Source organism: Eublepharis macularius, chromosome 15 (assembly GCF_028583425.1).
Source record: "Eublepharis macularius isolate TG4126 chromosome 15, MPM_Emac_v1.0, whole genome shotgun sequence".
NCBI lineage: Eukaryota > Metazoa > Chordata > Lepidosauria > Squamata > Eublepharidae > Eublepharis > Eublepharis macularius.
This window is the reverse complement of record NC_072804.1, coordinates 18091332-18119057: the sequence shown is the minus strand read 5'-3', so window position 1 is coordinate 18119057 and position 27726 is coordinate 18091332. Positions and strand designations below refer to the sequence as shown.

At 42.9% G+C, this 27726-nt stretch overlaps 1 protein-coding gene across 5 annotated transcripts in view; it reads left to right on the top strand.

Moving 5' to 3' along the window:
* Positions 1 to 510: 510 nt before the first annotated feature.
* The window catches only part of NCAPG (non-SMC condensin I complex subunit G), a 39012-nt gene continuing 11796 nt past the window's right edge, over positions 511 to 27726 (top strand). For 2 of the 5 annotated variants that reach the window (XM_055000024.1, XM_055000022.1), the window contains exons 1-18: positions 786 to 855; positions 5175 to 5278; positions 7411 to 7626; positions 8337 to 8565; positions 9596 to 9741; positions 11595 to 11679; positions 13192 to 13384; positions 14556 to 14705; positions 15645 to 15785; positions 17398 to 17521; positions 19964 to 20053; positions 20179 to 20358; positions 21831 to 21941; positions 22610 to 22729; positions 23461 to 23703; positions 24556 to 24737; positions 25493 to 25667; positions 26108 to 26269. In XM_055000024.1, the coding sequence (XP_054855999.1) occupies positions 5177 to 5278; positions 7411 to 7626; positions 8337 to 8565; positions 9596 to 9741; positions 11595 to 11679; positions 13192 to 13384; positions 14556 to 14705; positions 15645 to 15785; positions 17398 to 17521; positions 19964 to 20053; positions 20179 to 20358; positions 21831 to 21941; positions 22610 to 22729; positions 23461 to 23703; positions 24556 to 24737; positions 25493 to 25667; positions 26108 to 26269 (2649 nt within the window). In that variant the 5' untranslated portion in view covers positions 786 to 855; positions 5175 to 5176. Of the gene's footprint in view, positions 621 to 785; positions 856 to 5174; positions 5279 to 6448; positions 6475 to 7410; positions 7627 to 8336; positions 8566 to 9595; positions 9742 to 11594; positions 11680 to 13191; positions 13385 to 14555; positions 14706 to 15644; positions 15786 to 17397; positions 17522 to 19963; positions 20054 to 20178; positions 20359 to 21830; positions 21942 to 22609; positions 22730 to 23460; positions 23704 to 24555; positions 24738 to 25492; positions 25668 to 26107; positions 26270 to 27726 lie in introns of those variants that run through there. The other 3 variants (XM_055000023.1, XM_055000026.1, XM_055000025.1) reach the window with 3 other exon arrangements.

Here is a 27726-nt window from a genome sequence, read left to right as displayed (position 1 = left end):
TGCTGCGTCTTTGCATTTATTTACCCTACCGCATTGTTTATGGAAACGTGCTCGATACTTAGGGATACTGATTGTACTGATTCCACACTGTGTAACCTGCCTTGAGTCTCAGCGAGAAAGGTGGACTATAAATGGCATAAATAAATAAGGGGCTGCAAATCCATATGCATGGCCCTGCATCTCTGGACAGAGCAGGGGTCGGCATGAATTAAGGGTTTGTACGAAACAAAATGACTTGTTTTAAAACTGACAAGATGCCTTCTCGACAGCCACTCGTTTCCTCTTAAAGAAACAGCAACAGGCAGGAAGATTTGACAGCGCGCATGCGCAAGAAAGCCGTTTGGTCGCCCATGGCAACAGAACAGAAGGTGCCAGGGCTCCTCCCCTTGCTACCGCCCTCAGCCCCCCCGTGAGGCTTATTAATCACGCCCCCTTTCCGCACTGGCTGTTCCTCTTTCTCGTCCCTCAGGGATCTCGCGAGATTTCCAACCGAGCTCCGTGACGGTTTTTGAAGGCAAACGCGGGAACAGAAAGAGGCTTGCGAGAGCGGGACGGGAGGACGTACGAGAAGCACGGGACGGCCTGCTTTTTTGGTCTTTTGTCTTGCGGCGGCGTCACAGGTGAGGGCGGCGGGTAGCGAAGTGGCCGGGGTGGTCGCGGCCCTGGGGTGGTCTGGCCTGCCAACCGCCGGTTCCACTTGGGGAGAGGTGGGCGGGGCTTGCTCCGGCTCTGGCGCGCGCCGTGTGAGTCGTCGTAGATTGGCACAAATAACAGCCAATGGGGTAAAAGGGAAGGCCCTCGCCCCTCTTGGGGTTTATTGCGAGCTCAAGAAAAGAAGCCCGTTTGGGTTTTGAGGTGATTTTTGCCGCTTCCCTCTTTAAACGCTGTCTTTTTTGCTTTTTGAAAATAAATATATTGAATTTGTTCATAACCTTCTTTAATGCACGGTAGGGAGCCGTGTTGGTCTGTCTGTAGCAGCAGAGAAGAGCAAGAGTCCAGTAGCACCTAGAAGACCAACAAACTGTGGCAGGGTAGGAGCTTTTGTGAGCCACAACTCACTTCTTCCATCTGAAACAGATTTTAAAGGTTAAAAAGGAATGTGGAGTTTATTGGGGGATTGGGTACAATATTAGGAAGGGGGGGAAACTTATCCTACTAGCAAATACTGAAAAAGCACAAGCAACTAGCACATTTCTTCAATCTGAAGAAGCGAGTTGTGTGACTCATGAAAGCTCATGCCCTATCACAATTTGTTTTAGTTTTATAGGTGCTACTGGACTCTTGCTTTTTTCTGCTGCTGCTTTAATACAGGTTGCACACAAGATAATGGCATCTCGTAGCTGCAACCCCTGTTGCACTACTGCAGCCCCCTCCCATTTGTGTCCGTGTTCAGCCTCGTTCTTGTCCTTCCTGCCTTACCTTCACTACTGTCTTGTGAGGTGGGGTAGGCTGAGCAATAGTGGCTCATGACCAAGTGGGGGATTTGAAATGTATTTATTTATTGGGGTGGTTTTTAGCTTGCCTTTCCCCGCCAGTGGATTTGTAGCAGCACACTGAAACGTTAAAACTGCAACACTGGTATACTCCTTTAAACAACCATCCTTGGTGAGGGTGGGAGGGTCTTGAACCTTTGCATTCGCAAAATCTTTCAACTGCTTACTGTTTTCGCCTTCAGTTGAAAGTCCTCTCAAGGTTGCCAACTCTGCCTTGGGAAATTCCTTGAGATCTGGGGATGGAATTTGGGGAAGGCACTCAGGAGTGATGTTATGCCACAGAGTCCCCCTTCAGATGCTGCCATTTCCTATAGAGGGGCTGAACTGTAAACTTGGGAGAATCCATCTGCAGGTTGGCAATACTAAGACTTTGTGATATAGTTGGAGAGGGGGCTGGATAACCACTAGGACATTCCAGGATAAATTTTTTGTAGACTCCTTTCCTGGTGCTATCTACCAGGAGGAGTACAGCAGGGCAGAACTGACACCAAGAATTCCCCCAGAGAACCCCTAGCTAAACATACATTAACAGCTGATTCTGTTCCTATAGCAATTCCCTGTAAGTCTAAAGAATTCTTTTGACATGCTGGATGTCTGAGCATGCGCCTGTTTCTTTATTAGCAGTCTGTTTTTACCCCCTGACCTGGCTAGCCCAGGTGCACCTGATCTCATCAGATCTTTGCTGCTAAGCAGGGTTAACCTTGGTTAGTAACTGGATGGGAGACCTTTGGTGAAGACCAGGGTTGCAGAGGCAGGCAATGGCAAACCACCTCTGTTAGTCTCTTGCCGTGAAAACCCCACCACTGGTTGCCATAAGTCAGCTATGAGTTGAGGGCACTCTCCACCAGTTTGATTTACAGGAATAGAGTAGGCAATAGTTCTGGAGAAAATTTTGCATATGTGACCCCTAGCAGAATCCTAACTTGAAAATATGTTTTTCCTACGTTGGTGTTCAAAAAGCAAGATTGCATGTGTTAGAAATGTACAAGAGAGGGGACTTGTGAGGGAGATAATCCCGTTATCCTTTGCCACACTGATTACACCCCTTTGCTTTTTCTGGCCCCTGCTTCTTCTCTTTCAGTCTCTGACGACCTATTTCTTGCTCTCCCCACCCCCCTCCAGCTGTGTTTACTTTTCCTTCTTATCCCTGGGCTTGCAGAGCTGCTACTTTCCTCAGCAGCTTCCCTCACCACACTGGGCTCTGCTTGCCCAGTTGGGATCCTCGTTCTGGCCCTCTTCTGTTTATTTGTTGCTTTGAGTGTTGTGGCCATACCATTGTACGTTACTGACGCAACCCCTCACAATGGCAATACCTGTTTCAGATTGTTTTGTAAAACTTGCAGAATTTCACAATTCAAACCAACAGCATCACAGAACATAAGAACATATGAGAAGCCATGTTGGATCAGGCCAATGGCCCAGCCAGTCCAACACTCTGTGTCACACAGTGGCCAAAAACCAGGTGTCCTCAGGAGGTCTGCCAGTGGGGAAGGGACGCTAGAAGCCCTCCCACTGATTGCCCCCCCCAAACACCAAGAATACAGTGCATCACTGCCCTAGACAGAGAGTTCCCTCTATACCTTGTGGTTAATAGCCACTGATGGACCTCTGCTCCATATGTTTATCCAATCCCCTCTTGAAGCTGTCTATGCTTGAAGCTGCCACCACCTCCTGAGGCAGTGAATTCCATGTGTTAATCACCCTTTGGGTGAAGTACTTCATTTTATCCATTCTAACTCAACTGCTCAGCAATTTCATTGAGTGCCCACGAGTTCTTGTATTGTGAGACAGGGAGAAAAATACTTCTTTCTCTACCTTCTCTATCCCATGCATAATCTTGTAAACCTCTATCATATCACCCCTCAGTTGTCGTTTCTCCAAGCAAAAGAGCCCCAAGCGCTTTAACTTTTCTTCATAGGGGAAGTGTTCCATCCCTTTAATCATTCTAGTTTCCCTTTTCTGCACTTTTTCCAGTGCTATAATATCTTTTTTGAGGTGTGGTGACCAGAATTGTACACAGTATTCCAAATGAGGCTGTACCATTGATTTATACAGGGGCATTATGATACTAGCTGATTTGTTTTCAATTCCCTTCCTAATAATCCCCAGCATAGTGTTGGCCTTTTTTATTGCCGTTGCACACTGTATCGACATTTTCAGTGAGTTATCCACCACGACTCCAAGATCTCTCTCTTGGTCAGTCTCCGCCAGTTTGGACCCCATCATTGTGTATTTATATTTGGGATTTTTGGCCCCAATGTGCATTACTTTGCACTTGGCCACGTTGAACCTCATTTGCCATGTTGACGCCCACTCGCCCAGCCTCAACAGATCTCTTTGGAGTGCCTCACAATCCTCCCTGTTTCTCACCACCCTGAACAATTTAGTGTCATCAGCAAACTTAGCCACTTCGCAGCTTACTCCAAATCATTAATGAACAAGCTAAAAAGCACTGGGCCCAGTACTGAGCCCTGTATTGTAAGCCCTGCTTACCACCCTCCACTGTGAATATTGCCCATTTATACTCACTCTCTGCTTCCTATTCATTAGCCAGTTTTTGATCCACGAGAGGACTTGTCCTTTTACCCCATGACTATTGAGCTTACTTAGCAGCCTTTGATGAGGAACTTTATCAAAAGCTTTCTGGAAGTCCAGGTAGACAACATCTGTTTTGGTTCCCCCTTGTCCACATGTTTGTTCACTCCCTCAAAGAACTATAACAGGTTCGTGAGACAAGAGCTTCCCTTACAGAACCCATGCTGAGTCTTCCTCAGTATCTTTTGTTCATCAATGTGCCTATTAATTCTTTCTTTAATAACGTTCTTCGTACATTCCACAAATGGTGTACTGTTATGCACAGCCAAAGGCTGGCGTTTGAATAAGGTTTAGTTATGTGGAAATGAGTATCCAGAACATATAGACAGCAGCTGCTAGTATAGACAGGGATGAAATAAACATTCAGTCAGCAGAGTTTTCAGAGGTTGCTGTAATCCTGGCTACATCCCTATGTACGTGCTGTCAAGTCAAAATAGACTTATAGCGACCCCAGCAAGGGGCTTTCAAGGCAAGTAATAAGCAGAGGTGGTTTGCCGTTGCCTTCCATTGCAGAGTCCTTAGTGGTCCCCTATCCAATACTGATCCTGCTTTGCTTCCAAGATCTGATAAGACTGGGCTATACTGTCTTCCCTTTCTCTATATCCGTTATAGTAGCATTATTGGTATCAGTAATAGCTGACTAGCCCTTGGTTGAAGTTATGAATAAAAGGGTTTGCAATAAGTATCATAGGTCTGATTTTGTGCTTAGGTAAAGACTGATTGAAAGGCTTGTTAGAAAAAGGCAAATTATTAAAGCTAATGGTAAGAGCAGCCCTGACCGGGATAGCCCAGGTGAGCCTGATCTCGTCAGATCTCAGAAGCTAAGCAGGGTTGGCCTTGGTTAGTAATTGGATGGGAGATTTCCAGGTTTGCAGAGGCAGGCAATGGCCAACCACCTCTGATAGTCTCTTGCCATGAAAACCCCACTAGGGGTCGCCATAAGTCAGTTATGACTTGAAGGCACATTCTACCACCACCACACTGGTAAGAGCAAGGTGGTGCTGGCATCTAGTGAAGCTTATTCTGTGGATATTATAGTGTCTGTTCTCACTTGTATTTTGTTGTAATTACACACTTTTTTGGCAGCCATGACAAAGACAATCTCTATTAGGAATGCCTTTGAGCAAGCTCAAAAACCACATCAGAATCATGGAAAGCTAGTGACATCTTTGAAGCATACATACAATAAGGTAAATAAGCCACTATAACCATAATGTATATATTTGCAACCCCTGAGCCATGTTAAATTAATACCAGCATATTTTATTGTAATAAAAATAATACTTAGCATGTACATAACTTTTCCTGGATTTTCATCCATTCTCAATCATGCAAGTGAACCTTACCACATACTTTACAAAGTAGGCAATGGTGTTCTATTCATATTATGTAGAGAGAACAGCGGCTTGTCTAAGTCCACCCTGAGCACTCATTGTTGAGAGTGTTATGACCCTTCTCTGATCAGCTCAGTGACTGACTCAGAGGACCCAGGAGAAGGGCCTAAGGGGGCTGGACCAGGGAACCAGGAGGGCCAGCGGGATCAGGGACGGCTTGATGGCACAGGGGCACCTGCTGACCATGCAGTGTTACCAGAAGCCATCCTGCCAGATCTTGCTAGTAAACACACATTGCTGGCCCCTGAGACAACCACTAGGCCTCTGCCAGGCAGGAGACAAACTCGGGCCTGCAGTCCCTCCGGACCTTCTGCCACTCTGCAGGAACTGTGGTGGCAGATGCCCCAGGCAGAGGTGGCACAAAGGAGGCAAAGTGCCAGGCTGGCTATATGGAACTTCCCTGTAAACCCAGAGCAGGGTGCTGAGGGTAGCGAGTCCTTGCAGGATCCTGCCCAGAGCCCAGCACAGCCTCCAGAGCCTCCACACCTGCCACTGGTTACAGCTAAGCCAGATACGCTCTCAGCCTTTATAGGCTGTGGCTTGACAGGACTGCTTTGCTGGATCAGCTTGTCTACTAGGTGCAAACCTTGTGCTCCAGCCTTCAGCCACAGCATCCAGCTTCAAGACCCTGTTGCCCTGTGCTTCTGAGCTCACCTGGCTTACTCCTGAGTAGTCCAGCCCTACAGAGTACAGGACAAGGAGAATTTGAACCTGAGCTGAAGTCTAAAACAGTGAATCATGTGCAAAAACACTTTAGTCCACCAGCCTGCATGAATATCTCTTCATCTCTGCTAACCTGCGTAGAAAACCAACTATTGTATTTTTTAAAAAAAACATTTCTGGCTCGCTCCCCTGGCAATGTTTTTAGTTGCCATAGGTTACTATATGAGCTACTACGTTAAAACTGCTTTGAGCTTTTATTTACCGGCAGCTGCTGAGCAGAGGTGAAGGAAGTCTTTTGTGTAGAAAGAATTTACTTCTTAATCTAGCAGGTGTGTTCCAATCTTGTCGGCTCCTAACACTGACTTTTCTTGGCCATCTTGTCCCTGAGTAACTCTAATAACTAGCTTTTGAATTGTTCTTTCCACTTTAGCTCAGAAATGCATGGTGTAGTTATGTGGGGTGGTGATCTTGTTTACTAATGTATCAAAGTCCTCAAAACATCTTTTAGATAAACAGCTCAAAGAGCCTCTTGAAAAATCTGCTTCATTCTGTTTCATTGTGTGTTTGTGTAATCTGGTACTGGACAGCATAACCTGTTCCAAAAACGGAGGAACTCCCAAAGCATTCTTTGATTAAGTGTATAATTAATCTTTCACATTTCAGCAAAATCTAACCTGCTGGATCGCATGCAAATGAATGCTAGAAGCAGGTGGGAAACATTAAATCAGTCTTGATGGTGTTCAGTCCCTGGGTTATTAATTTGTCATGTGGCATCTATTTACAATGGAGTGTTACAGTCTATGGCAAACTGCTTACTGCAGTCTGAGTTATGTCTAAGAGTAAAAGCGTCCCTATTAACAGAGCGTTGACAGCCGGATTCAGTCTTGGTGTGCTGCAGAGTTACTCCATCTTAAACACCCTGAAATCTGTAGTCTGAATCTGGCACAACTCTGCATAGGATTTCATTGCTAATGTTACAAGTGCTGGAAACAACTTTCAAATTCTTACGCATCAGCATTGCATATTTAGGTGCCATTGTTGCATTTTTGGTTGCATTTTTAGGCATAGCTGGGGTTTTTCTACCCATCAAAGAGTAGAATCCTTCAAAGGGAAGCAAAGTTTTGCATGATGGATTTATCAGCTGTCGTGTTGATGGGTTGTTAATGTCATCTGGATCTGCCTCATACCCAACAAATGCCTCAACTAATTCTTGTTCAGTTGGGCTGGTGAACTTGCGTTGCTCATTGTGTAAATGTTGCTTCTAGTTGCAGGACAAAATCCATTTTCATGAAGAGTTTGTTCATAACCTTAAGTATGCCATGATAATCTATAAACGAGAACCTGCAGTAGAACAAGTGATCAATTTTGTGGCCAAGTTCGCGGTTTGCTTTTATGAGCCTGAGAAAGATGCCATTGAAGATGACGAGGAGGAAGAAGGGGAACATCCACTTCTGAATTATTTGTTCAACTTTCTGCTTGAGGTACCATAAACAGTATAGTGGTAAAACCATCACTGAGTAGATCAGTTCCCATTGTGACATAATTAGCCAAAAGACATCACATGAATCTGCTTAGAAATGGCATATATGTTTTTATGCTGTGTTTGTAATAGTAATGTAAACTCAGTATTCAATTTTATTGGGTAATAGAATTTAGGATAGAAAGTATGGTATTCTCTCCCCTCCACACAAAGAAAAGCAAAGGGTAGAAATTGATTAGCCTCTGACCCTCTGTCAGAGCTTTCATTATGAATGACTATCACTTTGGCTAGGATTTCTGTAGTGCACCCACCAGGGACTCATAGTGCGGTCACTAAAGCTTTGCTTCGCTTCGCTTCCTTGAGTAGTATTGCATGCTAATGTGCAGTACCTATAGCTGCTATGTTTGGAAAGCAGCTTAAGGAACAGAGACCAATGTGTTTAGCAGCTCTCACGTGTCTCCTAGGCTTAGAAAATAGTCTTAATAGTCAAGATGGTAGTTGAACTTCAGAACAACTGGGACTTCTTTAAAATCAATGAAGAAATTAGATATTTGGAGAAGTAAATTTATATTAAATATGAACCTAAGGGATGTTTCTACACATACTTTGGAAATGCATCTTTATGAATAAACAGGAGAACAATAGCACAGGCATGTTTAAAAAATGTCCCTCTGCCCTCTTCTTCTTCTTCTTCTTTTTTTTTTTTGGAAGTCTCATAACGCTAACAGCAAAGGAGTTAGATTTCGAGTATGCCAACTTATTAATAAACTCTTGGGGAGCCTGCCAGAGAACGCTCAGATTGAGGATGAGCTGTTTGATAAAATTAACCTTGCTATGCTAATTCGAGTGAAAGACCGAGTTCCGAACGTCAGAATTCAAGCTGTGCTAGCGCTGTCCAGGCTTCAGGATCCGAAGAACGTTGACTGCCCTGTAGTTAATGGTACGTCGTTAAATCTTTCATTCAATGGTGTGGCTTTGAGCTCCTATTCAGGAATTTTCACTGGGCTCAATTGTTCATTAATTTTTAACTTTAAAATTGTACTATTGAATAAATTTATGGAATTCAAAATTGCAAATGTCTTGTTTAATATAAGAAAAATTGCAAATATACTGGATAGCTGAAAGTTGCAAGCTGTTGCACCCTATGCTACCTTAACACATGTATCTTAAATTGATATATGGAAGGTAGGGAAAAGTAAAAGTTGAAGGCAGAAAACAAATTCTAAACGAAACAGAAGAAAATGTATTAATCAGACAGGAACACTCTTACACAGTCAGAGTATGTAGGACAACCAGAATTTTTCGATATAAAGTTAATAAAATGGGGTTATTTTTTTTGTGCTCCACCAATTTACTATTGGACAGAAACAGTCTCAATCAGAAAATGTGAGGAGGGGGTGTCCTTGGAGGGTTGGGGCTGGGGTTTTTGTTCTTTTTTTTTCTTGGCCTTTGCATCTCTAAGCTAGGACATGGGTGCTCATTGAAGATTCTGGGTAAAGTAGTTAGCATTCAGACTTCTGAAGTAACTCTTTCAAAGAGCTTGTTTATCTTTTAAATCTAAAGGAGAGAAGGCCATCACCCAGTTTTCAAGGTCAGCTTTTCTGTCTGTCTAATACAAGGGGGTGTTCCTCAGTGTAGTTAGTCCACAGGTCACTTTTGTCTTCCAGAAGTGGTGTCCTGTTTGCTTCAGCTGTATTACTGTTACACAGTGTTTCACATAGCAAATATGAGAGGCGTGAAGGACAGAGATTCTCTGTCTTCTAATCATTCACACAACGTGTTGGGAAGCCCTAATTAGCTGTGGCTCCCAGAAGTATCCTTGAGTATTTAGGGGACGTTCAGTATCTAATATGAGCACCCCAAGGTGTGCCAGCATCACTCCTTTTTTTGTTTTATTTTTTTAAAAATTATGTAATGTAGTTTTCCAGTCATTACCTAACCAGTTTTGCACATCACTCTTTTTCTTTCAGTTTACAGCAATTTGATTGAGAATGACTCTAGTTCAGAAGTCAGGCGTGCTGTGTTGTCATGCATTGCTCCATCAGCTAAAACTCTGTCAAAAATTGTCGGTCGTACCATGGATGTCAAGGAGACAGTCAGGAAATTAGCATACCAGGTAAACAGACTTCTGTTAATATCACTTATTAATAACTGGGAGTTTTGAAAATGTAGCAGAACTCAGTCTGATCGTCTGTAGGTTCAAATAATGTAGAGAGTGCTCACTATAATAGGTGTTGTGCTCAGGGCTGGCCACGACAGGCAGGTGGCTCACTGGTACTGCAGACGGTCCCAAGGTTAGTTGCCAGGAAGTCAGTAGTCAAGGAGCCGGCAAATGAGACTCTAGAAGTCAGGCCAAGTGTCAGAGCCAATATGCCAATCAGAGAAGGGAAGTCAGAACGCAGGCCGAGGTCAGAGTCTGATCAATCAAGAAGCAGAGCAGGCCACAAGGCGAGGGCAGGTCAGGAGCTTCCAGGTGCAGAGCTTTGGTCACAGGGAGTGGCAAGCTGAGTTGCTTCCACACTTGGCATCTTCAGCTTCTCTCTCATACTGTCCTAACGAGGAGCAGGTGTTGTCTCTTTGCCTGATAGCCCCAGCCGGTGCTGTGCCTGCAAACGAGGACTTTTTCTCCTCTCCCACAGAGCTGCCTTTGCTTTGTTTTTCCTCTTCTCAGCTGGCCCAGGGAGCTCAGGTTTCTATTTTGCTCTGGGGGGGAGTCTTTGTCTCCAACAGCCTCTGCAGAGGTTTCTGGCTGCTCCTGCTGAGTTTCCTCTGGAGCAGCAGCTGTCACGGCTGGCTCTGGCTCCAGAGTAGATCCTGCTGGCTCTTCCATGGCTGGCTCTTCTTGCTCATCCTCTGAGGAGGACTCTGGGGCAAGAGGTAAGGTGGCCAGTCGAGGCTGAGGCTGACTTATGACAACAGGCTTTAAAATATCTGGTCAAAATAACTCAAATCTGATCAGTACAACCTCTGACAAGTGTTCAAAATCACTATAACAAGATCCATTCTCCTTTCTTCATGCTCTGCTTCCTCTTCTGGCTGGCAGTTAAGGGGGCAGAAAGAGTAGGGGCACAAGTATATTTCTTTTAGTTCTCTTAACTATTTAAGAGGAAGTATATGCATAGGAATCCAGAATTGTTGGTCAGGTCAGTTTTGGAAATGAGGTTTCACAGCACCAAGTACTTGGTATGTTGGGTGAGGCATTGTCCATTTTATTAGCATAGTTTTTTCTAGAGGCATGTAGGAATAGATTTTGTTTCAAGCTTTTTTCCCACGTCAATTTTTTTGATTGTCCATTAACATTAGAAGAAAACAAATGAGGGACTACAAAAATTGTTGAGGTGTATTCCTGCTTCTGGTCTGCTTCCATTGCACGGACTCTTTCCCTTTTGCACTTCCGTTCCCAACACTGTTCCCCTTTGCAAAGGCCTTGAGGGAGGGGCAAAGTGGAAGGGGTTTGCGGGGGGCGGGTAGCCAAATAAGAAGGGTACGTGGTGAGGGCAAAGGGGAAAGGTGTTTTGAAGGTTTCTCCCTCACACTCCCAAAGATCCTTCCTGTTCCCCCTTGATTTAATTGCCATGGCCTCTGGCTGGTCCGAGGACCTAGTGCCTGGGCTCTCAGGGCCTTGGTGTGGTTCACTGCATCTATGCACAGCTGCCCTGGTGCTGGGGCTCTCCTAGCCTTGGTGGGGCTTGCAGGAGAGGGCCGGCGGCCATGTAACCCTGAGGTAAGTTCTAGGCTGGCCTGTCCCTGTGTTTTAACTGCGGTTTCAATGGTGTATTTAGACACAGAAGTTGGGAACTGCGTATTGCCTTGCTTATCATGGAAGAATGTCTTATGCTTTAAAGTCTCAAGCTTGAAGTGTCAGTCCCCTTTATTAGGAATGCAACTGTCTTTAAAAGTTATATGCTGTGATCTACAGAAAGGAAATTTTTAGCCAAACGCTAAGGTCTCCCTGCTCTTATTTGAAAGGTTCTGGCAGAAAAAGTTCACATGAAAGCTTTAACGATAGCTCAGAGAGTGAAACTTCTGCAGCAGGGGCTTAATGATAGATCAGGTAAGTGGCCTTAATTTTTATTTTATTGATGTCTGCCTACTTGACGTAACTTGGTCAGATGTGTCTTGGATTTTTAGTTTTAGTCTGATATCTGGATGTTGCTTGAAAAAACAAACAGGGGGACTCACAAAGAATCATGGGGGGGGGAGAGATCTCTCTGCTTCTCCCCCCCCCTTCCTGCTTCCTTCCCTTCCATAGGCTCATGGTTGCTGCTGCCACCTCCCCACCGTTTTCATGTTACATTATGGATTGCTACAGCAGCCCAGAACCCCCAGTCCCTGATATTTTCCCCATAGGGAATAATGGCTAGTGGGTGGAAGCCTCTTCTTTGGGGGCCCATAAAATTGGCCCCCAGAGTCCAATCTTCATGAAACTTGGGCAATCGTTAGAGGACCGCCAAGAGTAGGTTCCCTCCAAATTTGGTGAAATTCGGTTGAAAAATGATCCCTCCAGCCCACCAGGTATCTCCCAGAGTGATTTTCCCATCGAAAACAATGGCCAAAATTTTTAGAAATACTCAAACTGCATTAAAGAATCATTTTGGAATTTGGGGAATTCCAAATTTTTTCTCAGGTTTGGTAAAAATAAATAAATCAAATTTACTGAATTTTTTTGGAGCACGCTCCTAAGACTTTTATTTAAAATCAATCAGTCTTGAAATAGCCAAATATATAAGAATCACAAAGATACACTAAACAATTTCATGTGTTAAAGAGATTAAAAGCAGATATGCATACTTGTCTTCATCCCTTACCTGCGTTAGATCTAAAGAATAAAATACAATTTTAAGAATCTTACCAAAGCATTTTCAGAATCATGCCTTTTAACCCCCTTAGGGGGTGAATTTCTTAAAATCCCTTCTTAGTGAGCCTGTACATCACAAAAGGAACGTTCTCCCTAAATTTCACGTTTCTAGGTCCAGGGGTTTGGGCTGGGCGTTGATGAGTCAGTCAGGACACTTGTCTTTTTTTATATATTTTGAGAGAGAGAGAGAGACGCTATGCATGTGTGCTTGAGACTGATACATTCATATCCCACCTTTCCAAACAAATTTCCCAAGTCAGCTTACAATAATGCAGAACATAATTTCAGAAATACAAGAAACCAACATAAAACAAGTGCAGCGATTACAACTACCTGAAAATGTCTATAAGTGTGTTGCAAGTTAGCCAGTGAAAATGGGCAGTGCCATGCAAGTTATGAAAGACCCATATAGGCTTATTGGCTGGTGAGATTTGGATGAGGAGAGCTAGAATTTAGGAACAATGTGAAGAGGGAGTAAAAACGAAGGGGAGAAGAGACGCAAGGCATTTCAGTGTGAAATATTGACAATTTTAGGAAGCCTTCATTATTATCTTCTTACTTTACTTGAGTAAAGTGTTTGTGCACTATTTAATGTGGTTTATTAAGAGATAATTGGGTAACTCCTGGAATATTCAGTGTTCTGCAAAATTACTTAAACAGAACATTTGGGGCAGTGCTATTCAGAACTACATTTTCTCTGCTCGACAGATGTTGTGAAAGAAGTGGTGCAGAAGCAGCTTCTTCAAGCCTGGCTACGTCTGGCTGAGGGGAATGCCTTAGAATTGCTTCATCGGCTGGATGTAGAAAGTTGCCCGGAAGTGGGCATTACAGCCCTCAATGCCATGTTTCTGCTGTCTCCATGTAATGACTTGATTAAATATTTTTCAGACCTTAGTGACAGGTATGTGAAAAAAATTCTGTTCACTGTTCTGATTTTAACTTTGAAATTTTTAATATGGGTAAAAGGGAGCTATTCTTCATTATGTGGAGGTAAACCCCCCCAAAAAAGCTGCTAGTAGAACTTTGTTTCATGTTTATTGTTTTGGATTGCTATTGCTTGATATACCTCCTGGATGTTATTCCAGGTACTAGTGAAAAATACCCATGCTTGAGCATTGATATGCTGCAAAACTGCAGAGCAACATTGTGATAGTTCATCAGTTTCAATAATAATCAATGCTCTCAGAATTCCCTGGTAGAAGATTCTATAGCCAAACTAAAACAGCTCCAATCAAAAGTCACCGAGTTAACCAGCAGGGAGTGCCTCTGGAAGAATGACCAGTTCAGTAAGTGGCTAAATCGGCTGGCTAGGGAGGAGGATTGTGAACAGAATATGCCCATGGAAGGAGATGCCCCCAGAGCTATCATAAGAGGTGAGAAAAAAGGGCAGGGGTATCAGCTCTGACGAGGATGAGGCAGCAGTACTTAGGATAAATATGCTTCACTCCTTCCTCACCTTATTTTAGGTTGTAACTCTCTTGGTTTGTTCTGCTGAAGCTGAACAGCGATAACTATAGTCCAACACACACCTCCTGGTGTTCAATTTCTTGGTCATGCACAAGTGTGACTTGAGTCAGACAGAACTCTGGGAAACTGGCTTGTGTATTTGTGCACTGGTGTGAATGTGTTATATAATTTATATATAAATTCTGTTAACTGGGAATAACGATGGTGATTGTGCTTAGCAATGGAGGGGTTTTTAGCATGCAGACTTACTGTGTAGCAATGGAAATATATTGAGTAAACATAATTGCCCTTTGCTTAAATGAAATGTTCCTTCTGGTAACTGGGCAGAGGCAGAAATGGGATCATCTGTGCCTTAAGTAACTGTTTCAGTGCCTCTGTCTTTGGCGTAGCTTATCAAGAGTGGGAAGGCAGGATCACCTCTTTCAATGGCTTATAACCTCTTCTGCATCTGAAGTGATCGGAAAGTGAGTCTTGGGTTTTACAGATGCATTGGCTGCCTTCTAAAAATTGCTGGGTCTTAATTGGTAAAATGAAACTTCCCTTGATGCTGATGTGATGTGTATGTATGAAGAGAGAGTTTTTATTTATTTACTCACTTTTTAAAGGAAAGTAATTCCAGTAGAGAAACTAACTGCCGAGAATGCTTTATTCTGGAGGGCTCTTTGTGAGTACTTGAAATCCAAAGGAGAAGAAGGAGAAGAGTTTTTAGAGCACCTTCTCCCAGAACCTGCTATATATGCAGACTACTTATTAAGGTAAATCAATGCAATTAATAAGTCAGAAAAAACTAGAATACTGGGAAATACTGGAAGTTAAGCTCACACTGCTTTTCCTTGGGTTGCTGTTCCTCTCTGCAGCTGAGACCACTGGCTTGCAATACTCTACTCTTTTTAAAAAAAAAAATACAGAAAGCAGCCCTTCAGCTTGCTTTCCAAAAATTATTAAAGGCAATTACATTGGGGAGGATGCAGAAGCAGTTAAGTGAGGCAAAGCGTTTTTAGGAGTGCTGAATTTGTTTGAGGGAGGCTCTTCCAGCACAGGCAGGGTGGGACCAAGTCTAGAAAGGCTCTCCTAGGGGGCTTTTTCAGGCTCCCAAGCAGTTTTCCAAGGCTCAGGAACTCCTTTAAGAGAGCAAATTTAGAAATGAAGCTAACTTAAAGCAGTGCTATGGAGATTTGAGGCAGCATTGGTAACTAGGCAGAGCGAGTGGAGTTGTAACTTGTGAACCTCTGGCCCAGTAAAGCAATCTAGGATCAGTAGCAGGCATGGACTAGAAGACCAAAATGGCCCCCGGAGCCTACCTTGCAGAACCAGCCCTTCCTTAGGCTGTTGCCTCTTCCTCACAAGAGGGCTGTCCTTGAGAAAAGGGCTTGTGCCTCACCTGTTCTTGTGAGCGATAAGAACAGGGCATTCAAGGCATGAGCTCGGTGGCTGCCTCCTGGCCTGCTCCGGAAACGCCGCTGATGGCAGTGACCGTGGGACTAGGTTCTTCTCTTGCCTTTTTTTATAGTGCTGGCAGCTGCAGGTGAACTGGAGCTGGCAACTGGTGTCCCTCTGGGAAATTTCCATAGAAGTCAAATGGCCAGTTGGTCCTTGTTTTGTGTGTGTGGTTGGGGTGGGGGTGGGGGTGGGGGTGGTGGAGGCGGCATAGCTTGAATCCCACTAAATAAATAACCATTTTATTTTTAATTTAGTTACATTCAGAATATGCCAGTTCTGAGTGAAGAAGAAAAGGAGGACATGGCCTGTATGGAACACCTGATGACTAAAGAATTTATAGGTCGGCAGCTGATTCTTACGATAGGCTGTATGGATACCACTGAAGAGGGAGGAAGGTAACCACTGAGCTCAGCCTCAGTTGATACTTCTGCTGTTTTTCCGTACTGGCTTTTGCGGCGTACGCTTCCTTGCTTCCACCGAAATGTGCACTTTGTTTGCTAACTGATTTGGAATGGTTTTAGAAAATATTAAGCAGCTCCGCTTTAAGCAAGTTGCATTCAGAGACTTCACCACTTGATGTTGCGTGAAAATTCAAAATCCATTTGAATCAATTGGTATGATACCAGTGGAGCTGGCAGATAAAAGATTAAATTAAAATGAATACTTTTTTAGATGGTTAAGAGAGGGTCGCTGCCTTGTACAAAGAGTGCATCTAATACATAATGTGTTGCAGGTATTATTTCACAAGGACACGTGGCTTCCAAATGTAACTTGACGCATAGGCCCAAATCAGATGTACCGCATCAGTTTAGATGCAACGCAGAATGATGGTTTATTTTAACTGTGGCTAGATTGAAACCAGGATTTGGTTTTCAGGCGACTGAATCCTAGCTTAAGGCCTGTCACTTTCCTCCTCCTTCCTGCTAGAGACCTGACTGGTATCCTAGCATGCCTTGGAAACACCTTGTTATATCACTAGATCGCTTACCATTGGCTGCCAGCAGCGTGAGGGCAGGGAAGTTTCTCCCAGAAATCTTTGGCCACTTACTCTTGGAACAGCCATCAGCTGCCAAGTAAACCCCTCCCCCCTGCACATGCTCACGCATGCACGCACACTCACCAAGAAAGAGGCGAGGCTTCCCCGTTAACACTTCCCCCCACCCAAAGAATTCAAGAAAACACCCTCCTGCTGCTGGTTTCATGACCCCCCTACCAATGCAACCAGAACAGCCACCCTCACGTCCCATCTCTGCTCCATACCTCAGATGACTCTTCTTGCACAAACTCGGATCTTGTCCCCCCTCCCCAGCAAGCTGAAGCCGGAGGAGTTTCAATTTTGAGCCATTCTTGCCAGGTGACTCTGTAAGTGGTCGTGGTGTGCGTCATTGGAGGGCAACTAAACCAGGATTAAACTAGCCAGAATAATGTGTTTTTTGTAAGACTGTGGTTAGTGTCAGTCTAGGATCTGGGAGTCTTGGGTTCAAATCTCCACTCCGCTGTGGAAATTCACAGGGTGACCTTGGGCCAGTCCCTCTCAGCCTAACTTAATTCACAGGGTGGCTTTTGTGAAGATAAAATGGAGGAGAGGAGAACCATGCCATGAGACACTTCAGGTCCCCAGTGGGGAGAAAACTGGGACATTTAGATACAAATAAATGTAGTGAAAAAGCCCCAGTGAAGACACTGTTAATAAGCCAGTTTCAGATACCCCAGTTAGCTATGTTGTTGGTGTGGTGACATAGGTTCAGGTGGTCCATGCACTCTGGTGAGTTTAATGAGACCCCCGTTTCGTGCTGAATCTGAAAGGCCCCATGAACAGTTGAGCTAACTCGTTCACATCAGCGTGGGTGAGCAGCGAGTTCCCTCTTCCGGCTGGTCGAGTGGGGGCATATTCTTTGCATTACCAGACCATCCTTGCTCATCATAGTATTCAAGGCCAATAATATTTTTAAAGATATTACACGATGCACAAGACTTCATTAATCTCTTAATTTTTTTATAATGAAGGAAAAGGCTATTGGCTGTCTTGCAAGAGATCCTGCTGTTTCCCACTTCTTCGGCATACCTTGTGCCACCCGTTATGGAGAAACTGCTTGGTATTCTGAAAGATGACGATAGAAGGATACAGATTGTAAGCCATTGCATGAATAAAACATTTCCGTTTTGGTCCCTTTCTTACAAATGCTCATTGTTAGTATTAAGCATTTACCTTTCAACTTAAGGAAGAAAAATCTTGATATACCCATTTTTAGTTCAATGTGTATATATTGAGGAGTACAGAGGAACTCTGTTTAAAATACAGTATCTTTGTGTGACTTGAGGCAACTTTATTTATTAAAGTAACTTGGTCTAAAGTTTGGTTTTTATGTAGGAAGTTTGGCTTTTTTTAAATACATTTTTTGTTTTATTAAAACAGAAAGGGAGTATAAAAAAGAGGGGGGGGGAAGCAGACAAGCACAGCAGATATAAAACTGTGTACTACAAGGATTATTAAAATACAGAGCACAAAAGTCATAACATTTATAGATATTAAAATAGCGATTAGAATAATAAAGCCTATTAAGTATATATTTTTCCAAATAAACAATTCATGCAAAATTCAAACCTATTTCTGCTCGTTATTTGAGTAATAATAATAAAAAAATTATTAACAATAGCAGTGCTTATTACTTAAGGTAACTGATTGTCATAACCTTTAGGAATATTAAGATAAAGTAGTACTGGAAATTCTGACCTATTTCTACTTATCTTAAAAAATTAGAAGAAAAAAATTCTTATTTCCCCTATATTTATCATTACCTTTTACTTAAACTGTACTCAACAATAACAGTGTTGACTTTTTGCCGATATTTCAATATTATACAGTCTGCTATCTTTATATAACTAATTATCTTACAATCAAATTATAAAATATATCAATATGCAATCATTTTAAAATTTACAGGACTAAAACATCTTATAAATTTTATCCATTATAAGCGAAATCCTTTCCCCATTTCTCTTCAAATTCTTTGATTGGCCTTCTGTTTATGTAATTTGTAAATTTTGCCATCACTGCATATTCTGACATTTTGTCCCTACAAATTTCCCTGGTTGGACATTCTCTCCATTTACTTGCCATTACCACTGTAGCCGCTGTCAGCAAGTACCAAATAGTTTATGTAATTTTCTGTCAATATTATCTGGTATTATTCCCAACAACATAGTCTGGGGTTTCATGGTGAAATTAATTTTTAAAATCTTCTGAATCTAAGCGTGTATTATCTTTCCAAATTTTAATTTTTTCCCCTTGTCTACCACATATGAAAGAGAGAGCAGTCTGCTTCCTTACACTTCCAGCATGACCCTACATATTTCTTATCCATTTTTTTCAATATTTTTGGTGTAATGTACCATCTAAAAAACATCTTGTACCAATTTTCTCTTGAGTGTTTGGCTCACCGTAAATTTTATGCTGTTAGTCTATAAATTTTCCCACTGTTGAAATGTTATTTCTTCTCCAAAATTTTGCATCCATTTTAGCATACAAGTTTTAATTTGTTCGGTTTCTGTGTCATATTGAAGTAAAAGTTTGTAAATTTGGCCCAGAATATGATTCTTTTTCTGTGTGATTATCTTCTCAAAATCTGTAAGATCCCTCAGTTGGCCTCTGTAATCCTTAAGAGCTTGCTTTAATCTGGAGACCGCCTGAAGATATATCAGCCCTTGTATTTTCTTTCCTTCATCATGAATTTCTTGCCATGATTTTATCTTTCCTTTATCATATCTTGATAAGTTATAAAGTCATTAGCTTTTTTCCTGATTCTTATCAAGAAAGGCATCAATTGGTGACAGTATTGGTGATATCGGAGGGCTTATCCTCATTCTTACCGAATCCCAGATTTGAATCAAGCTGTCTCTTGTCATATGACTTTTATGTTGTGTCCTTGCTCTTCTCTTCACTCATTTATGTAGCCCTTCAGGCAAATCAGCAGCTTCTAGTCGTATTAATCTGTCTTTAGAGTTTTTAATCTCATCTGTAATCCAAACCAAACCTGCTGCTTTATAATATAATTTAATGTTTGGTACCGCCAATCCTCCTTTTTTCATCTTGTAATACCTTAAATCTTACTCTTGGTTTTTTGCCATTCCAGATGAATTGATTTATATGTCTTTGCCAGCTTTCCAGTATTTTTCTTTTATACTGATTGGTAACATTTTAAATAAAAAGTTAATTTTGGGTAAAATACTCATTTTAGGAAGTTTGGCTTTAATGTTTTCATTTTAATATTAACCCCCGCCCCCCCCCCCGCCCTCAAATCCCTGCATAGTATCCATCTCACTTGATCTAATGTTATGGTTGGTGACTTTTCAAGAGTAAACTTTTTTAAAAAACACGAAGGCTCTCAGGGTCCCTAAGAGTCTCCAAAAGCTTTCTGGGAGGGGTTGATTCACTAACCCAGTCTGGAGCACTACTACCTTCTGGGGAGGGGCTGTCTGGAGGGGGACCCCTGTTCTACAAAGTATTAAAGAAGAGGGCAATGGTGGTGGTTTCATCCTTGAGGCTCCATCTTCGCTTCATCTGCTTTACTAGGTTGCCGAAACCATTTCAGAGGTTCGTGAAGCACTTGTTACCGTTGACAAGCCTCTAGATGCGGCTGCAATAAGAAAGCAACAGCTTCAGGTAAGTCGGGATGGCACGGCTGAAGGTAGCTGAGCACATCAGTTTAATGTCATTGCTCAGAGTCCTGAGCTTTTGTAGATCTACATTCAGCTACTTTGTAGCCTAATGTCTGGCTCTCCTTCCAGCTGGCTGAAATAAAAGTGAAACTGATGGAAGCAAAAGATGCGCTGGAGCAGTGTGTGGCGGTCCAGGACTTCAGCCAGGCATCGGTGTTGAAACGAAGAGTCCTGGAGCTGGAAGGCACTAAAAACGACTTGTTAAAAGAGGCAGAGGAGCCTCAGGCTAAAGAAATATGTGTGGAAAAGGTTCTTCTGCTTATCTTTGCCGATTCATGTCAACTACATTTATACACCAGTATAAAGTTCCCTGATTTCTGCAGTCGGCTTGTAATAATTTTTGAAGGGATCGCTCAGTGTTGTTTTTCACTCTTATGCAGGCCAGGATATACTCCAGGTGCCTGACCACAATATTTAATGTGGTAGCCAGGAGGTAGAAATATTTGCAAAAAAAGAGAGAAAAAGACTGTCTAGTGTGTTCATGTTACTACTCGTTTTGAATAAGACCAACTTTGTTCCTATCTATTGAATACACCGTCTATTGAATACACCGATGTGTATATTGAATATGCTATCTTGCCGATGTGAGGATACAAGGGACTGCCTTAAAGTGGCTTGTCTCTTTTCTGCACGGTCGGGGACAGAGGGTGGTGTCTGCACGCCAATCATTGGTATGCGGCGTCTCCTAGGGGGCGATTCTCTCCCCATTGTTGTTCAATCTGTATATGCACCCCCTCGCCCAGCTGGTATGGAGTTTCAGACTGGGTTGTCACCAGTACGCTGATGACACCCAGTTGTATGTGTTGTTGGATGGCTGACCTGGCTCGCCTACAAAAGCCCTGATTAGAGCTTTGGATGCCGTGTCTGGTTGGGTGAAGCAGAGTAGACTAAAGTTGAACCCCATGAAGACAGAGGTCCTGTACTTGGGTCATGGGACGTTGGAGATCCAGCTTCCGGCCTTTGATGGGGCACCACTTGTGCCCATTTTGTTGGTCAGAAGTCTTGGCGTGGTGCTGGACTCCTCTTTATCAATGGAGGACCAGGTCGCGGCAGTTGCCCGGTCTGCTTTTTTCCATCTTCGGCAGGCCAGGCTGCTTGCTCCCTATCTCTCGACCCATGACCTGGAAACAGTGATCCATGATCCAGGGCCATGCAGTAATCCAGATTGACCTCAACCAGGACCAGGGCCTTTTCATTCCTAGCCCAGGCCTGGTGGAATTCTCTGTCTGAGGACACCTGGGCCCACCAAGATCTTGTCTCCTGGCGGGCCTGTAATACGGAAATGTTCTGCTAGGCATATGGTTGAGGCCATCAGCGATTCCATCAAATGAGCCTCTCTCCCGGTCTCCCCTATGTCTGTAGGGGGCGGTATTGACCATCTACCCCCCCCCCCCATATGAGCGACCATGCGTGGTTAAGCTGCACCTCCACCTCCATCAGATGCTACATGGTTTTTTGTGGCAAGCAGGTGTTTTATTAGATGGCTGTGTTAAATGATTGTGATTTTATCTCTGTATATTTTATCTACTGTTGTGAGCCTGCTTGTGGGGAGGGCAGGATATAAATATAATTAATAATAACAATTATAATAGTAATGCGGTTTTTGAAATATTGAGCGTGGGGGAGGGGGATAACATCATTATAGGTTTGCTCAGAGGAGACATGATGAAGACCAAAAAGTGCTTGTTTCCCTTCTTGAATAACTCCTTATGTTTTCAAAGGATGATCCCGAAACACTGCTGAAATGTCTGACCATGTGCAATGAACTCTTAAAACAACTCTCCCTGTCCAAAGGATTAGGCCCAACTATGGATGGGATTACTGAATCTTTGGTATGTGGCAACAAATGCAAGAGTTTGACTTGTATGAGAGTTCAGAAGATATGAGTGGATAAGGCTTGTGGGTTCAAATATTCCCTTAGGTGGCCATCCTTGAGTCTGTGTTATATTCCTGGAGTCTGTCAGGCTGTGCAGGTGCAGAAATGGAGAGGTCCCCCCCGATAGATTCTTTCTATGAGAAAGGCAGCTAATGTTTGCAATCTCAAGCTGCCTTGCATTCCAGCCTCCACAGAACGATTGCTAGGCATTGCTTTCTCGAGCACTGATATGTGGGAGGCTGAATTTGGCTTGAATCTGCATTTCACTTCTCTTGCAAAAATCGAATACAACAATTCATGTAGTGTTTTACTCTGAAATAATATCTACAGTTGAGTTCTCTTTGCGTCAGCCTTGAAAATAAGTCATCAGTAATTGTTAGCCCAGGAAAGCCTGTCTCGAGATTTATTAGAGTTTGTGGCAATTTGACAGACAGGAAAATGTTGAGGTGGGGGAGAATCAAATCTTATTTTCCTGTGTGGTCGTTTACCTTGCCATCCTATGCATAGTCACTCCAGTCTCAGTCCCCTGGCTAGCAAGACTCAATAGTGCAATCCTAGATAAAGGTTAGCCCACTGTTTAAAAGCATGGCTTTTCTTAATCTCTTATGTTGCTTGCCTTCTCAGATAATTCCAGGAATTACTAATATTCATCCAGCTGTAAGAAATATGGCCATTTTATGCCTGGGCTGTTGTGGGCTGCAGAGCAAAGACTTTGCCAGCCGGCACCTTCCCTTGTTATTGCAGGTAAAGATTTTTATATCGGGGTCTATTCATGTTATCGCTCTTACATTAGCAGACTTTTGTTACTTGTGAAAGTAGTGAGTGTTCTTGACTTGCATCGGTTCATGCAGGAAGGGAATTGTTTATGTGGGAAACATATGAGAATTTGGTTTCCCTTCTTTATTCTCCTGGCTCTGGTGCAGGAACAGGACAGGTTCTGGATTGGGTTCTTGCTGCTTCCCTATGTGGTATTGACCTGGGTCAGGTTGGCGCTGGTCACCTGACAGACTAGGGTCTTGCTGCCGCAGTGCAAGACTTGGTGAGCAATCGCTGAACAGGCCTTCTCAAAGCCCTACTTGGGCCTTTTCAAGGAAAGAAACTTTTATTGCCCAGACTGTCAACTGATTTTTTTCCCTGGCCTTTTTAAACTTTTCTTTCAACTATAGGCATTGTATTTGTCTGGCAGTGTTTTATGGATTTTATGTTGATTTTATTTTAACTTTTCATTTTGCTGCTGTTCTTCCTTTGTGGTGTTTTTGTTTTATTAGTTAATGCTGCCTAATCCTTGGTTGCATTTGCTTTTTGCCTTTTAAAAATCTTTTAAATCTGTTGTACACTGCTCTGATCAGTTTTCTGGAAAAGCAGCTAAGAAATAATATATAAAAATGTATGGGTTTTAATTGTTAATTGAAAACATAGGCATTTATTCTTATTATTTTGTTTTTATTTATGAGTTATTTATTTAAAACATCTAGGTGCTGCAGATTGACGAGATTAAAGTAAAGCTAAGTGCTTTAAAGGCCATCTTTGACCAGCTGATGATGTTTGGAATAGAACCATTCAAAGCCAAAAAAGGAAGTGATTCCTACAGTGAAAAGGAGGAGGATGAAAATGGACTGCCTGATGCAGAGGTGACGAAGGAAGCTGAAGAAGAAGAAGAAGAAATGGCTACCACCCACAATCTCCTTCAGCTTCTTTCTGGCTTCTTAGACAGCAAGGTAAAATGATGGGTATCAGCAAATACCCTAGTAGGGGGTATGAGTTGGGAGAGTAAATAAGATGCAATTTTGCCGTAATCTTCTTCCAGGAGGTTGTGTGCATGGAGGAAAGCGTTAAACAAAGACAGCAGTCCTGCCTAATTGCACCTTTGCGGGTTAACGGAGCTTTGAAATGTCACTTCGGTGTTTGAAAGTTTAATGAGTAGATGGCGGCGGCTGCTGCAGCTGCTGTGTTTATTTTGTTGACGTGGTCAGCCTGCCCTTACACTGGGGCTCGGGGTGGGGGGAAACGTGTTTCGGCCTTCAGAGGAGGGCTTTCAGCCTTCATAATGCTTTCCAGTTAAAGGGCTTTGGGGGATACAGGAGACTGGCTGAATATTTAAGAATACATTGTTCATTTAAACGTTTAAGAAAAGCAGTCTCTCCATCCAAGAGTTCGTATGCCTTTGGACATTGTGAGGGACCACAGGACGGAAGGGACCAGGAAAGAGAGGGGAGAAGCTAATGGACTTTTCCCTGAGATGCTGATTTCTGCTTGCCAGCCAATGAAATAGAAGAGATGCCAATGCATCTTCTTCCCTTCCTTAAACTCCAATTGTAGCTGAGGTGGGGTAGATTACAGAGCCCAGGAGAATAAGTGCATTAGTCACATTAAGGTTTCATTGTAGCTTATTTATTTATTTAAGACATTTGTTAGCTTTAATGAATGTGCTTCCTAAGTGTTTCCAGTCCTTGGATTGCCGAAGGCTGTGTGTTGCTGAAGCATTGTTGAGTGGAAACTTTTTATAGGGTGGAAATAGATCATTATTTAGTCTGGGAATGCATGCCCCTGTAACATAAACTCTTCTCCAGTTTTCTGAACTCAGAACCGAATCTGCAGAGGGCCTGGCCAAACTGATGTTCTCTGGACGACTGATTAGTGCCAGACTTCTTTCTCGACTTATTTTGTTGTGGTATAATCCAGTAACTGAAGAAGACACTCACCTCCGGCATTGCTTAGGAGTTTTCTTCCCTTTATTTGCTTATTCAGATAGGTATAGTTTTTGCTTCCTTTTTCTATATTCTGAGTAGAATTAACTATACATACAACAACCACAGCCACAGTGGAACAGCAGAAATAAAACTGTTAAGGCTTTTCATCCCTAAAGCTAGGCACCTGAATGCCATTTTTGTCCTGTAGATACATTTAGCTCCCAGAGGGTTGCCTTGGCTTGGTGTTGCCTACCTAGGTTTCTCATCAGCTGGAAACTCTTTCTCTCTCACCCCCCTCCCATCCTGGACTTCCTCTGAGGGTCTTGTGGCAGTGTATGTGGCCCCCCCATAATATCCTGACAACAGCACTGTTGGATACATTGGGCAGAGGGAGAGTGAAGCGCCTAAAGTCACCCAGTGAGCCTCATGGCTGAGCATAGATCGGAGCCTGGGTTGCCCTTGTTCGAGTGATTCTGCACACGTTGGATAATGCACTTCCAGTCCTCTCTATAGATCATTTGGAATGGATTTTTTTGTATGCGGAACAAAAAATCCACCTTAAACTATTGATAAAGTGCACTATCCAACGTGTGCAGAATCAGCCTTCTAGTCTGAGACTAATTATTTCTGTGTTGCTCTTTGTGGCTGCAGCAAACAGGTTCTCTTTGAATTTGGCTGGATAGAATTCTTTTTCAACTTTTGGAATATGGGATTTAAAGGACACGAGTCCATTTTAAAGATAATTGATCTTGACACCTTTTAGTAGACTTGTAACGCAGTATATTGACGCTTTGTTTTACAAATCTAAAAAATCTAGGGCCAATCAGGAATGCTTTGAGGAAGCATATCTTCCAACATTGCGACTTTTGTTCAATGCTCCTGTGTCATCACCTTTGTCTGAAGTAGATGCAAGTAACGTTTCTGAGCTGTTTGTGGACTTGACAAGACCAAGTGGACTGAATCAAAGCAGTAAGGCTTCCCAGGATTTCCAGGTATGCTGGCTTACATTTCAGGGGGGCTGCTGTCTCGCTTGGAGTTGGGATTGACCAGTGCCACCATTCTGCTCATTCATCATTCCTGATCTCTGTGCTGAAAAGTTTTGAAGGAAACAGCCAGAAGGCAGTCTGAGCATCTCTGCTCAGTACTGAAGAGACCGCCCCCCCCCAGCTGTTTTGGAACGCTTGAAAAAAGTGATCCCAGGTGCTCCTCGAGGTCTTGCATGAAAAGGAGTCTGATTAAAATTTTGGCTTCTAGGCTGCCGTTTTATGGTTTTTGCAAACGTATACCAAGGATGGGCTCCGCTGGATTAACCGTATTATGTTTAGAGGCTTGCAGTGTGGAAAGAGTTTTAAGATTAACAGTTAATTTAGCCTTTTCCTCGAAGATGTGCAGCCAAATATCACAACATTGTGGTGGCTTTTCCCCTCCCCAGGGCTTGACAGTGCATGATAACTTAGCAGTGAAAATCTGCAATGAAATCTTGGCGGATCCGAGTGCACCAGAGGTCCGTATCTATACCAAAGCTTTGAGTTCCTTGGAGTTAAATAAAGACTTCACCAAAGACCTCCTGATTCTGCTTGACGAGGTTCTTGAGGTTTGTGAAAACTGGATGGTCTGATTTTTCTGCTCTCTTGAAACACATTTATGTGAAAAACATAAATTTGATATTGGGGAGAAAACTGAGCAACTAGAACGTCAGTTTAGAAATCATCCATGGAAATTTAACATATAAAACTCTTTATGTCTGTCCCCAGAGTAATGCCGGTCCTTGGCGTTACTCTTCCGAAATCTTTAGTTCCCTGTACAGTATGTATGATTTGACTATTCCATGCTATTGTAGAACTTTTTTATTTGCGAGATTGAATATTATCCTTTCTGTGGTTTCAAAAGGAAGATTTTTAAACAGGCCTTATTCTGATAGAATCTGCCCTTGGCAGTCTCAAAAGAATCGATTCTTCTTTACATGTCCTGCTTGAATGCTGTTTGTATGAGAATATCAGAGAGATACTTGTTACTGATCAGTTGCCCCCCTACACCTCAGAACACTGTTTTATCTGCTCAGAGATAATGATTCTAAGATTATTTTGACAGTATCAAAATTTGTTTCAGTCCTTCTATCCCTTGAGTGCAAAAAACGATGAACAAGAACTTTCTGCTGCTCAAGATTTGTTAATCAATGAGCTTTTAAGGAAAGGAAAGGAAAGGAGCACATAGAATTGTGTGTCCCTGTAAAATTCCTCTCCGGTTGGCTTTTCTGATGCTCCCTTGAATACTTGCCTTCAACTGTTGTCACTTCCTGCCTACACACAATTCTTGGATTGCAAAGAATAGCATTTTCTGAAGAAAGGAGAGTTGTGAGGCTCTGGTTTGCAACCATTTTGAGGCAGCTGTCTGCAGAAAAGCTGTTCAAAGATAAGGGAGTCCAGTTCATTGTATGGCCTTCTGGAAAAGCAGGGAGGGAAGAACAGTGTGCTGAAAGACACACAGAAGAGTTGGGACGGGAAGCTTGTGAACTTTGTGAATGCAGGATCTTCCTTACTCAGTGAGACAAGATCTCCTTTCTGTTATGCAAAATAAGGAAGGAGCTGTTGGGCTCAAGGCTGATCTAGCCACAAGGGAATAAAAGAACTGTTGCTTTGGGGTTTCATTTTTGGAGAATGCAGTTTGTTGGTTCGTAAAACTTTATTTAAAGTTTAATTGTTAAAAGCCCATAGAATTAAAGCGTGCGATGATATTTTATAGTATGTTCAATCAACTCTGTATATCTAATCTTCTCTTGATTTAATTTTTGGCAGTTATAATAATAATAATAACATTCGATTTATATACCGCCCTTCAGGACAACTTAATGCCCACTCAGAGCGGTTTACAAAGTGTTATTATTACCCCACAACAATCACCCTGTGAGGTGGGTGGGGCTAAGAGAGCTCAAGAGAACTGTGACTCGCCCAAGGTCACCCAGCTGGCTTCGTGGAGGAGTGGGGAATCAAACCCGGCTCTCCAGATTAGAGTCCCGTGCTCTTAACCACTACACCAAACTGGCGTAGTTAC